Below are 13,177 nucleotides of genomic sequence, written 5' to 3' on the forward strand. Positions count from 1 at the left end.
GGCGCTGGGGGAGGGGGTGTGTTACTGCTCGAACAGCCAGGTCTTGAGCTGCTTTCTGAAGGAGAGGTGGTCTTGGGTTCGCCGTGGGTGGGGAGGGAGTTCCAGGTCTTGGCTGCCAGGTAGGAGAAGGATCTTCTGGCGGTGGTTCTGCGGATGTGTGGAACGGTGGCGAGGGCGTGGCTGGTCGATCGTAGCTGTCGGGTGGGCGTGTAGAAGGTTATGCGGTCGTTGAGGTACTTGGAGCCCAGGTCGTGGAGAGCCTTGTGTGCGTGGGTGAGGAGTCTGAACGTGATTCTCTTGCTGACTGGGAGCCAGTGCAGGTCTCCCGTGTCCGGTGATGTGGCTGTGTCGAGGGATGTCCAGGATGAGTCGTGCGGAGGCGTTCTGGATGCGTTGGAGTCTTTTTTGAAGTTTGTCTGTGGTTCCGGCGTTTAGGGTGTTCCCGTAGTCGTCGGCTGGTGACGAGAGCCTGGGTAACGGTCTTGCTGGTTTCGGTGGGGATCCATATGAAGATCTTGCGGAGCATGTGCAGGGTGTTGAAGCATGAAGATGATACGGCGTTGACTTGTCTGGTCATCTACAGGGAGGAGTCCAGGATGAAGCCTAGGTTGCGTGCGTGGTCTGTTGGCTTGGGAGCGGTGCCCAGGGCCGGGGGCCACCAGGAGTCGTCCCAGGCGGAGGGTGAGGATCCCAGGATGAGGACTTCCATCTTGTCTGAGTTCAGTTTAAGGCGGCTGTTCCTCATCCAGTCGGCGACGTCTTTCATCCCCTCGTGTAGGTTGGCTCTGGCGGTGGTGGGGTCGTTGGTGAGGGAGAGGATCAGCTGGGTGTCGTCGGCTTAGGAGATGATGTTGAGGTCGTGTTGGGGTGCGATGGCTGCGAGGGGGCTCATGTAGACGTTGAAGAGGGTTGGACTGAGGGAGGATCCTTGTGGTACGCCGCAGATGACTTCGGTGGCTTTGGATCTGAACGGGGGGAGGCGGACTCTCTGGGTTCTTCCGGCGAGGAACGAGATGATCCACTCCAGTGCTTTCTCTCGGATTCCGATGTTGCTGAGGCGCTTCACTAGGGTGCGGTGGCAGACGGTGTCAAACGCCTCAGAGAGGTCCAGAAGGATGAGGGCCGCGGTTTCCCCGTTGCCGATCAGGGTTCTGATGTCTGTGGCTGCGATAAGGGCGGTCTCTGTGCTGTGGTTGGCCCGAAACCCGGACTGCGAGGGGTCGAGGGATCCGTTCGTTTCGAGGAAGGCGGCAAGCTGTCTGTTGATGGTCTTCTCGATGACTTTGGCCGGAAAAGGAAGGAGCGAGATGGGACGGTAGTTCTTGAGGTCAGTGGGGTCCGCTGTTGGTTTCTTCAGGAGGGCGGTAAGCTCGGCGTGCTTCCAGCTCTCCGGGAAGGTGGCGGTGTGGAAGGAGGAGTTGATTATGTCCCGGAGATGGTGTGCGATGATGGCGTCGGCTTTGTTGAAGACGTGGTGTGGGCAGGGGTCGGTTGGTGATCCGGAGTGGATGGAGTTCATCATGCGGGTGGTGTCTTCGGTGTTGATCGGGGTCCAGTTGCAGAGGGTGGTGGTGGCGGGCGCTGGTTCGGTTATAGGGTGCGTGGTCTGTGCGTCGAAGCTGTTTGTCGGTGATCTTGCGGTGGAAGAACGAGGCGAGTGAATTGCCGAGGTCTTGCGAGGGAGTGATGTCGTTGTTTCCGGCGCTGTGGTTGGAGAACTCTTTGACGATGCTGAAGAGTTCCTTGCTGTCGTGGGCGTTGTTGTTCAGTCGTTCTTTGAGTGCCGACTTCTCGGTGGTGCGGATCAGCTGATGGTGTTTGCGGGTGGCGTGCTTGAGGGCGGTCCTGTTGTCTATGGTCTGGTCGAGCTGCCAGGCTTTCTCGAGGGTGCGGCAGTTCTTCTTGGATTCCTTGAGTTCGTCGGTGAACCAGGGGGTTTTCTTACTGCCGGGTCTGCTGGGAGGGTTTCTGAGTGGTGCGAGGTCGTTGGCGCAGGCGGTCAGGCACTTGGTGAGGTTGCTGGCTGCTTCGTTGGGGTCCATTGTGTTGGTGGGAGTGTTCTGGCTGAGGGAGGCGGTGAGCTGCTCAGCGGTGATCTTGCTCCGGCGGGAACCTGTTGCGGGTGGTGGTGGGTTGTAGTTTTTCTGAAGGTGAAGTGGACGCAGCTGTGGTCGGTCCAGTGGAGTCCGGAGGCGTGGCTGAAGGAGATGTGCTTGCTGGATGAGAAGACTGGGTCGAGCGTGTGACCGGCGTAGTGGGTGGGAGTGTTCACCAGTTGCTTGAGTCCGAGGTTGTCCAGCAGGGCGGTGGTGTTTCTGTCGTTCTCCAGGTGGAAGTTGAGGTCCCCTAGGAGGATGTAGTCGGCGGAGGGCAGGGCGTGCGGGCTGATGAAGTCTGTGATGTCTTCGCTGAATTGTGTGCGTGGTCCCGGGGGTCTGTAGATGAGGGTGCCTCGGAGGGTGGTCCTGGGGTCGGTGTGTATCTGGAAGTGCAGGTGTTCGGCGGCGGTGAAGGTTTCGTCAGAGTTAATCGAGATGCGGATGGTGTTCTTGTGTACGAAAGCGATGCCTCCTCCCGTCTGGTTGACGCGGTCCTTCCGGGTGATCTTGTATCCGTCCGGGATGGCTGTGGCGATGTCGGGCGCTGAGGCGGTTTCGGTGAGGAAGGCGACGTCCGGTGCTGTCGCGTCTAGCAGGTCCCAGAGTTCCACGGTGTGTCTGTGGACGGAGCGGGTGTTCAGCAGGATGCACTTGAGGTGGTTGCTGCTGGTGCTTGGCTTGGCGTGGGGTGGTGCAGGTCCAGAGGCCGGTAAATCGGCAGGCTTGGCAGGTGAAGGGTCCGTGGGTGCGTTTCGGGGTGGCTCAGTAGCAGGTAGGGTTCCGGCCGGCATTGAGTGCGTTGAGGGTGGCGGCGTCGTAGGTCCGTCTGGTAGTCTTGCAATGGTGGGGGCAAGGGGTCCTGGCGCTGGGCGCAGTCCAGGCGCGGACGGGCGCAGACTGGCTTGCCTTTGGCACGCCTTCGGCGCACAAACTGTGCCCCCGCTGCGCGTGACCGCCGCGCAGTCGCCATTTAAGGCTAAGTGGGAGGGAGGAGCAGCTGGGAGGCGGGAGCGGGGAGGACACGGAGCAAAAGTGCGTGGCCGCGTGTGAACGGCGGGGAGCGGGGCGGGCAGGCAAAGGGGAAACTACAGTTAACAAGTTGGGCACAAAATAATACTAACTACAAATACAACAGCAGATACGGCGAACGGCTTGGGAAGGTAGGCAGGCAGACGGCACAACGAGGCTGCGAGCAGCAGCAAGGGGCACACACACAGCTGGTGGCCGTACGGCGCAGGGGTGTCCTGAGAACAGGTCACACACGTTTCCTCCTGTTCGGTTTGTGATGCCTCAGTGGGACTTGAACCTTGTTCTTAAGTTTCTGATGTACGCTCCCTTTGAACCACTTCACAACTGTCCTCTCCGCCTTCTTACTTTGAAGACTACCTTCCTGGTTGCCATCACCTCTGCCAGGAGAGTGAGTGAGCTCCAGGCCCTTTCTTGTACTCCTCCTCCTTTCTGTCCATCCGGACAAGGTTGTGTTGCGTACTAAGCCATCTTTCCTGCCCAAGGTTGTCACTGCCTTCCACATCGGGCAGTCTATCACCTTGCCCACCTTCTTTCCGCCACTGCATACCTCTAAAGAGGAAGAGCGGCTCCACCGTCTGGACCCAAAACGTGCGCTCTCATTCTATTTGGATCGCACACGCCAGTTCCGGGTGGATGACCAACTCTTTGTTGGATACGTGGGCGCTAAGAAGGGGAAAGCGGTGCACAAGAGGACCATCTCCCGGTGGATCATCTTGTGTATCCAGGCATGTTACTCCTTGGCTAAAAAGGAGCCCCCAGTTGGATTGCGGGCTCATTCCACCCGAGCCACGGCGACTACAACTGCCCTGGGCTGGGGAGTGCCCTTACAAGACATCTGTCAGGCAGCCACGTGGGCCTCGCTGCACACGTTTGCAAGACACTACTGCCTAGACAGCCAAGTCTGGAGGGATGGCTTCTTTGGCTGTTCTGTCCTCCATGACTTTCTGGTGTGATTATTGGTTCGCAGACCCACCACCGGGGGTTGGTATTGCTGGGGTATCTATTCTAAGGTAAGGAATATATCACTAACGTGTCTCTTTCAGATGCACAAGTTACTACTTGTGTAACGATATATCTGTAAGACATTAGTTAGTGATAGATTCCTTACCGACCCACCCATCCTCCCCGTTCTGCGATCCGATATCTAGGGTTAGGGTTATCCCCTTTCAGGGCCCTAGTTTCAATGGCACCAGTGTTGGTTTTTAACATGGCTCCGCGCTTCTGGCGCGGAAAAGCTGTGTTTAAGAACTGACGTCAGCACGCGGAGGCGGCGTCTAAGTACTCCGACGTCATCACGGCGCCGACGACTGACGCGGAGCCGCAGACGACGCCTACCGACGCGCAAGGGTACTGCTACGCAAAAAAATTCCGGATCCAGTCTGAAGCCTGGGGATATTCCAAGGTAAGGAATCTATCACTAACTAATGTCTCTTACAGATATATCGTTACACAAGTAGTAACTTGTGCTATAAAAGCACAATGCACCTATGCTGCTGTGCTTAAGCATGGCGTGTAGTGGAGATTGAAAATTGATGCTTTTATGCACCTCTCATACAGGTATTTACCACCTTTAGTGTAGAGACATTCTGTTAATCTGGTGTCTGCTGAGGTACATGGCGTCCACTCAGTAGCATCCCAATAGAGGCACTTCTAACCTGTTAAGCGGGTGCTGTATTTAGGCCACCCAGAATTAGCAGAAGCTCCCCCCACTGATGGCTTTGTTACTCCACACAGGTAATGCTATGTGGCATACATCCAGAAGCAACAGAGGGCTCACTCACTGGAGGTGCTGTTACTCCACCAAAGAATGCTATATGCATTCCACCCAAGGAGAGCTGATGAAGGCAGGGTAGGGATATACTATAGGGTAGTTGTGCTTAACCTCTCTATTTGCTTTAGTCCAGGATGAAAGCAAAGGGGGCCTGGCAGTGCATGGGAGTAGGAGGGCTACTACAGAATAGAAAAACCGCATCCAGACACTTTCACTGCTACAAATACTATTTACAGCTGTGCTACAAGAAGTCACAAGTACTTGCTCTTTAAACCCGAAGGTGTACTTTATTTTGTAGCCTTTACCTGTCACTCCACAAGAAAGCTGCACCACCAGAAACTACTAGTTGTGACCACACGTTAATTAATGGTTCTGAGAGTGCCTCTTTTGACATGGTTAGGTAGTGAATGTGGGTTTGATTGTAGTGCACAGGGTCCACGCCAACCAAGTCACTTTTGTCAGTGCTTCTTCCCGGAAAACAATTCCACAAAAGGCCCTTCAGTCCCTTGAAAGTCTGTAGTAAATAATACCTGGGGTTCCAGGGCACTGGGACTGAAGAGGGACCCCTCATCTAGGCCATGCAGACTGCCAAGACGACATGCATGGCCTTTTGCTGACAAAACAAAGTCCACATGGCACACTGCCTGTGTGCCATGCCAACTAGCACTGCTCAACTTATAGGCAAGTCACACCTCTAGCATGACTTCCAGTCCTAAGGCAAGGTGCACTAAGCCACAAGTGTGGGCATGCTTGTATGAGCAGATATTCCCCTACAATAAAGGCCATTCTTGGATACTGTAAGTGCCAGGTAAGCCAGTGTACATGAGCTGGAAACTCCAGAGCCATGGCTTCTCTGAACCCCGAAGTGTTTGGTACCAAGCTACTCCTTTCAATAAACCCACACTGATGCCAGGAAGACTGGAACTGTAAGTTTGGTACTTACCCGTAAACCTGAATTGTTTTCCTCCATAGTGCAATTTTTGAACAGTTCAATGTCATCCTATGTGTCGACTTTTAAAAGACCAACGTATTTTTCCTGAAAAACGTATTTACCTTTTTGTGAAGATCTTGGTCTTGAAACTTGAAAAGCTTATTTTTCTAAAATGTATGTGGGTCTCCTTTTTGTGTCGTGTCGCTTATTAATCTATGTGCAATAAATGTTTTACACTCCTGTTAGGCCAAAGGCTGCTCGTGCACATAACCACTAATGGAGCACTTTGGGTTAACCTTGAGCCCTGTACACGTCTGTGGAGACTCTGGACTCTGTGCACAGTATAACCTCATAGCAGCATACTATATACATAGCCTACTTCCTACAGGTTCCATAGATGCAACTAAGAACTCCAAATTGGATGTTCTGCGCTTCAGCATGCTTCAACATTTAAAAAGAAGAAAAAAATTTGACTAATCAAGCAGATGTTACGCTTGTTGGATAGAGTAGGGAATCTTTATCCATTCAAGCCGCCAACTGTTGTAACCGGTAAGTAAAGTTTAGTGTTCACTTTCAGTAACTTTTGCAGGGCACTGAAGGCTCTGCTGCAAACGCTTATTGGTGATATTATTTAAAAATCCACATCTTTGTGACATAGCTATTTTTACTGGTATGGTGTTCAACAATACTGCATAGTGAGCACTGGATTTGTTTATTCTCATGAGCATCTTGCGCTTTTAACCTTGACCAAGGGAAATGTACACATTGGCTGTTCACAAATAAATGTTCATCTACAAATTGTAGATCAGTGGAACTACAGTTCCAGGTGCTTTTTGTCCAGATTTTTTTTAAATTATGCAATTTGCCTGGTAGTGTTTTTTCCTCGTTAACAGTCAATTATTTTTCCACTTTCAGGTGATATTCATGGGCAGTATTATGACCTACTTAGGCTCTTCGAATATGGAGGTTTTCCACCTGAGAGCAACTACCTGTTCCTAGGAGACTATGTGGACAGAGGAAAGCAGTCTTTGGAAACTATCTGTCTCTTACTCGCATACAAAATTAAATATCCAGAGAACTTCTTCTTACTCCGAGGCAACCATGAATGTGCCAGCATCAATCGAATTTATGGGTTTTATGACGAATGTAAGTTATTAATTAGTTGTGTTCATTTGATTAGTTGCTTAAACAGTAAAGTGAATATTGAAATTAAAGTTGTCTTTGTGCAGTGGGGTTTGCAATATCTGCATCTTGATAGGGTGGTCTCTTCAGCGGTGGTGCAATTTTTCATTTGCTAGGATACCAATTACTCTGAGGACTTGAAACTCATGTACAAATTAGTGGTGTGTATATATCATTCTCCATCGCCTCACAGAAAACAATGGCACTTCAGTTATAAAATGCATTTGTATTTTATTTCACACAATTGGCAGTAATCACTATGCATTCCTGGGCCAAAAATAGGCTGTTTTGGTTCCTGCTAGTTTCCTGTTCCGAAGGATGGCCTCCATACTATTAGCTGCCTTGGAGCCCTCATTTACTTCCTCATGATGCTCACCCTTGCTCAGGTCCTGTCTGCCCTGGACTCAGGAGACTGGATGGTAGTGTTGGACTTGTAGTACGTCTATTTCCATATTCCAGTTCTGCCTGCCCGTCATTGCTTCCTGCAGTTTACGATGGACCATGAGCACTTTGTTTTCTGTGTTCTTCTACGACCTCACCAGTGGCTCTCAGATGTTCACAGATGGGCTATTACAGCCGCCATCTCCTTTGTGAAGATTGAAGGTTCCAGAGACCCCCTTTTTTTTTTTTTTTTTTTATCTCAACGACTGGTTGCTGAAAGTAGAAACCTACCAAGCAGGTTTCTCTGACCTCCAGACTATGGCAAACCTTACACTTGCTGGGATTAACTATCAACGTGCCAAAGTCACACCGAACTCCTGACACTGTCCAGTTTCGGGCTTATCCTCCTGAGCTGCGATTCCAGGATATTCAGGCCAGGATACCGATGTTTCAGCCTCTATCCTGGATTTCAGTGAGTGAGGCTATTGGACATTTTGCTTGTGGACCGTGCCAGATGGCCCATGAGGGCTCTGCAGTAAGACTTGAAGATCCAATGTGCACAGCATCTGGGAAATCTCGCCGTCCTGGTTCAGATATCGGAGGGCACTGTGGAAGACCTGCAGTGGTGGCTAACAAAACAGGAATTGGGTCCGAGGCAGACCCCTTTCCCACCCAGATCGGAGTAGTGACTGATGGTCTCTTCTGGGATGGGTCTGCCATCTGGGAGAGGTGGAGTTCGGAGGACTTTGGTCTGAAGCGGAAATCAGGCAGGTGGTGCAGGGACTTTGTGGTGGGGAGAGCCTTAGTTCTGTTCGCCTCCAAAGAACGCATAATGTCAGCAATTTTGCACAGTGGAATTTTCAAAGAAGCTCGTTTGGTAATGCTTTTTGTTGTGAGTGCAGCTTAGGCCTACTGTATGCCTTGCCACACATACCATGGCTGTCCACAGTGCTCAAGAAGATGCAGAGTTAACGGGCACAAGTCGTTCTTGTGGCTCCTGACTGGGCATGGAGAGTCTGGTATCTTGAGTTTCTTGCAATGAGCATCGAACCTCTGATCAGGCTGCCCCTTCGAGAGTATCTTCTGTCGCAGTGGCCTGGGAAGGTGCTCCACCCGGACCTGTCCACTCTGCCTCCTTGGGTGGAGTTTGAGTGGTGACCGCTGATGGCTTTTGAGCCTTCCTGCTGAAGTCTCCAGTCTGCGAAGCTAGCCTGACAGCCAGGCGTCCCTCCACAGTCTTTCTACACCTGCAGATGGAACACATTTTGTAAATATTGTACAGAAAGGCCTGTTGACCACTTATGTGCCTCCTTCTCAGATTTTCTCCTGTTTATGCTTTCCTTGACCAAGCATAGCTCGGGGGGGGGGGGGACTCTATGGTCTAAAGCTTTTCCACAGTTCCACCGCCAGGTAAGGTATTGCTGTGCTTTCTGTTCAAAGGTAAGGAATCTGCGCCTAGATGTCTATCGGATGGAAAAGTTACTTACCTTAACACCTTATCTGGTAGACATTTCTGGTTGCAGATTCCTTACCGACTTACACATCCTCCCTGTACTGCGGCATTTAGTGTCAGGACTGTTCCCCCTTCAGGGCCCTAGTTGTCTGTGTATTTCTTTTTTTTTTTATTCAACACACCAAGGTCAGTCACTTCATGGCTCTGCGCTTCTGACATGGAAAATTGTATTGCTGCCGATATCACGTCTATGACCAACTCCACACTGAGTTGACAGACGCCATCTACCAGCACACAGGGGTACTTCAAATCTTCTGGGTCCAGCTGATGCCTGGAAGTTTAAAGGTAATGAATCTGAGGCTAGACTTTCTCTATCAGATAAGGCCATTACTGAAGGCAAGTATATCAAAAGATTAACTGCAGAAGATTCTTCTCCCTCCAAAGAAGCTAGTTCAGCGATTATTAGGTAATAGTACCCCATGACTCCCACGCAAAATGTAATCTACAAAAAAAAGACCAGCTCCATGGAAAGGCACTGTTAAGGAGTTAAAGATGAAATGTTTTAAGTAGAATTTGCTACTTTGCATTCTGTGGGGGTAGGGAGCGAGTCCTTGTACATGCTCGGTGTGCTCCTTAACACCACATCAAGACTTCCTTTGTTCTGCTGTCCACCTCTCCAGGATGTTTCCAACAAATTGCACCTATTTCACAATCCATATCCTACCTCCACTTAGATTACTTGATTTAATAGTCTATAGAGGTAGACTGCAATCCACACATGCATAATGGACCAGTCAATATCTTCAGCATTCTGAGCCTCTGTCCCTAATCAATTTTTAGATTGGATGTGGTCCTTAACATCTTTGGCTTGCTGCACATCTTGGGCTTTACTTTTTTTGCTATCTCCCCTGCTTGGATGGGCAGATGTTCCTATGCTTTGAACTGACTAAAAACATTTGATACTCTACAGCACTTGCCATTCATGATGGACTTCAAGCAATGCATTACATGTAGAAAGCTTTTCGGAGCAGTTGTGGTCACCATACTCCTCTATAGTTGGTAATTTCAGATTTGTACTGGGACTTTTACAGGCTGCTCAGTTTTGAGTGAACAGCTGGATGAGCAGCACTTCATAAGTGAGAGTCTCTGGATGCAATCACTTGCAAGTTCGTGCAGCAAAACATTTTTTTAAAAATTTGGTTTGATCTTCAAAAGCATATCGGGCTTAAAAATATTGTTGGATATAACATGAGGGCGTAGTTCTGTCAATGTCACCACATACATACATTTCCAAGGTAAAATGTCAAAATAAGTTAAATTGTATATTTAAAATATTTTACCATGAACTAACCCAAATTTTCAGGGTAACCCGTAAGCCTTGAACCCTACCATATTAAATGTTCAGCATTGTATCGCAAGGACTAGGGTGAACGTCATAAAATACTTAACATAAATATTTACTGATACAAGTAAAGTGTATTTATAATAAGTAATTCAAAAATTGAGTACTCTGGGCTTCTAGAGATAAATTTACGTGATGTTGATGGGTCAGTTGCGTAGCCTTTAGCTGCAGTCCAGCTAGGGTCCTAGTGTATGGATACATGGGATACGTGCAGTAGCACAGAACATTACTGCTCCCAAAAATAAGAACCTTATTTCCTTTGCCTTCAGAAGTGCACCCTAAGTGTTTGGAGAACAATCTTATAAAAGTGTTCCTCAAACTGGACAACAGACTATGTATGTACTAAGATTGGTGCTGTAAATCCTAGGAACACGTTCAAAGGATACCTTTTTTCCTTCAGCTACTTTAGTTTCAGCCAAACTATCTGTAGGAAAGTCCCCCTTTTTGCATGGTTACCCCCACTATTTGCCTGACATTGGATGCAACCTGACTTGGCGCCCTGGGTCCCTGCCAATCAGGTTCCCAGGGCCTGCAATCTTTCCCAAGACTGTATCTTTGTACCCACAATTACCACATCTTTTGCCACATGCAAGCCCCTTGTAAAAGGTACCAAGGGCACTGTGACCAGGGAAGTCCTCAAAGGGCTGCAGCTCCTATTGTGCCACCTTAGAGATCCTGTGTCTTAAAACCCACACACAGGCTGCTTGTTTTGGTGCAGAGAAGTGAAGATTGGACATGGCACACATCCCTGTGTACCATTCCTGCAACCCACTGCCTGAGGCCTAGGTAAATCACCCCTCTAGCGGGATGCACTAACACTAATGTGAGGGTAATGGCATTTACCCGTACAGTGTCTAAGGCGCTTCTACATTGTAAGTGTAGTAAAACCATAAAAAGTATATGGTCTGGGAGTTGGTCATTAACTCCACAGCTCCATAATGGCTTTACTAAAAACTGGGGAGTTTGGTAACAAACTTCTCAGCACATTAAACCTACACTTATGCCAGTGTTGGATTTAATGTAAGATGCACTCAGAGGGCATTTTAGAGATACCTCCTGAATCCGCCAACCCTGTTGTGGTTCTTGAATGGCTGCCCGCCATTTGCTACCACCAGTCCGGTTTCTGGACCCCGGAAGCTTCAAAGGTTTGCCGCCTTTGCAAGCTGTCCCTACCTTTTGCTGTCCCCACCTTTTGCTGTCCCCAGTGACTGGCTCCCACCAGTTCTGGCCCCCACCAGTTCTGGCCCCCCACCTCGGGTGGGAGAATGAGCGGGAAAATCAAGCTAGGAAGAGGTGTGCCCACCTTTGCCAATCCCACCCTTCAGTCCCCTTTATCTTGAAGATGGGGGGGGGGGGGACTAAGCCAATTAAATAGAGGCTCATGCATCCTCTCACTGGAGGGTGGCTATAATAGGGGATGTACCCAGCCCAAGGAAGGAGTCCATTAGTCTCGATCTGCACTCCCTTGAACACTCTTAAATTTAGTATCTATGGGCTACCCTTGAACCTTGCTGCCTCTTTTGAGGATTAAAGCAGGACTGAAGAGCCGTATTGACCCAGGAAGGACACTTACTGCTTTGGCCCCAGCCCTACTGGCCTGTTCAGTCTACGACCAGCCTACAGTAAGAACCCCAGTGAGTCCAGCAGCCATCAACCCCCAAAGTCCGGAGGACCTGCCCTGAAACCATCTTAGATTGTCTCCTGTGAGCACTGGATTTGCTCAAGGAAATACCCCCACATTCCGGTGACTCTGTGATTCTGCACCAGACACCCACAGCCCAACTGAGTGACCCAACACCACAGCGATCTTTAAAGCTCTCCAGGGCACGAGTCCAGATTTTATTTCTTCCAAAATCTTACGCAATGTTATCACTCGAAATTTATGATCTTCCCATTTGAATCTGCTTGTTACCCCAATCTTTAAACGCAAGAAACATGGAGGTTCTCGTTTTGCAGTTCTAGACCCTCAGTTTTGGAACTCTCTTCCAATGGAGCTTAGGTCGGTCACCTCCTATGCACCGTCCAGAAAGCAGCTGAAGACATGGCTGTTCCATCAGGCATATGATAACTAGGTTTCCTCCCTGTACTGCTGCTTCGTGTATCCCTCAGCGCCAAGAAGCCGTTGGTGAACAAGCACTTGAGGTTCTTTTTAACATAACAAAGGATCTCTCGCCAGCAAGCTTGACCTGGTGATCCCCAGCCTCCCTCAATCTTTGAGACTGCACCTGCAGCCTCAACCTAAAGGGCACTCCCAACTGGAGCTGTTAAGAACACCAATTACCAGAAGATACCCTTGCATCAGGTGCCCCACAGCCTTGGGTGGCCCAACCGACTGTCCAGGCATCACTCAAGAACCCAAATTGCCTCTCCAACCGGTGGTCGCCATCTGAAAGTCTCCTGCCCTTGCCTGCAAAATCTTTGCATAACCAACGGTCTCCATTGAAAAGCACAGGGTCCCAGACGTACTTTTGCACCCTTCACCTTGCTGCCCTAGTACTGCTGGTGGTGCAGCTCCTGTGCTGGTAGTTGGCCTCTGCAGTGCTGACCTTAACCCTAGGAGCTCTGCTCCCACACCAGTGTGGCCTGCTAGTCGGTCACTAACCAAAGGTCCAATTGGCTAACATTGAGCTTCTGCAACCAGCCTGCCCAGCGCCCCTGGTGGTGCAACTCTAGTGTCCATATATACCTCGGAACCTTGGCCCTAACCCACACTCTGAAATCGCGTACTTGCCCAAGAAGAAATTGCGAACACCTTTTCTTCCATAGGAGATTTTGTGCCTAAAATATTTTGTGTTGAACAGATTGTATGTAGAAAAGAGAACTAGACTGCAACTTACTTACCTTGTATTGTGAGGTCCTAAAGTGTGGTATCTAGGCATACCATCCCCAGTGCTCAAACGTAATTCTAAAGCAATCAACGTGTAATTCA

At 49.7% G+C, this 13,177-nt stretch overlaps 1 protein-coding gene across 1 annotated transcript in view; it reads left to right on the forward strand.

The window, feature by feature from the left end:
• PPP1CC (protein phosphatase 1 catalytic subunit gamma) overlaps positions 1-13,177 on the forward strand; it is a 309,686-nt gene that overhangs the window by 97,121 nt on the left and 199,388 nt on the right. Inside the window, exon 3 of the mRNA XM_078667475.1 lies at positions 6,746-6,976. Within this exon, the coding sequence (XP_078523601.1) occupies positions 6,746-6,976 (231 nt within the window). The remainder of the gene's footprint in view (positions 1-6,745; positions 6,977-13,177) is intronic.

Source organism: Lissotriton helveticus, chromosome 11 (assembly GCF_964261635.1).
Source record: "Lissotriton helveticus chromosome 11, aLisHel1.1, whole genome shotgun sequence".
NCBI lineage: Eukaryota > Metazoa > Chordata > Amphibia > Caudata > Salamandridae > Lissotriton > Lissotriton helveticus.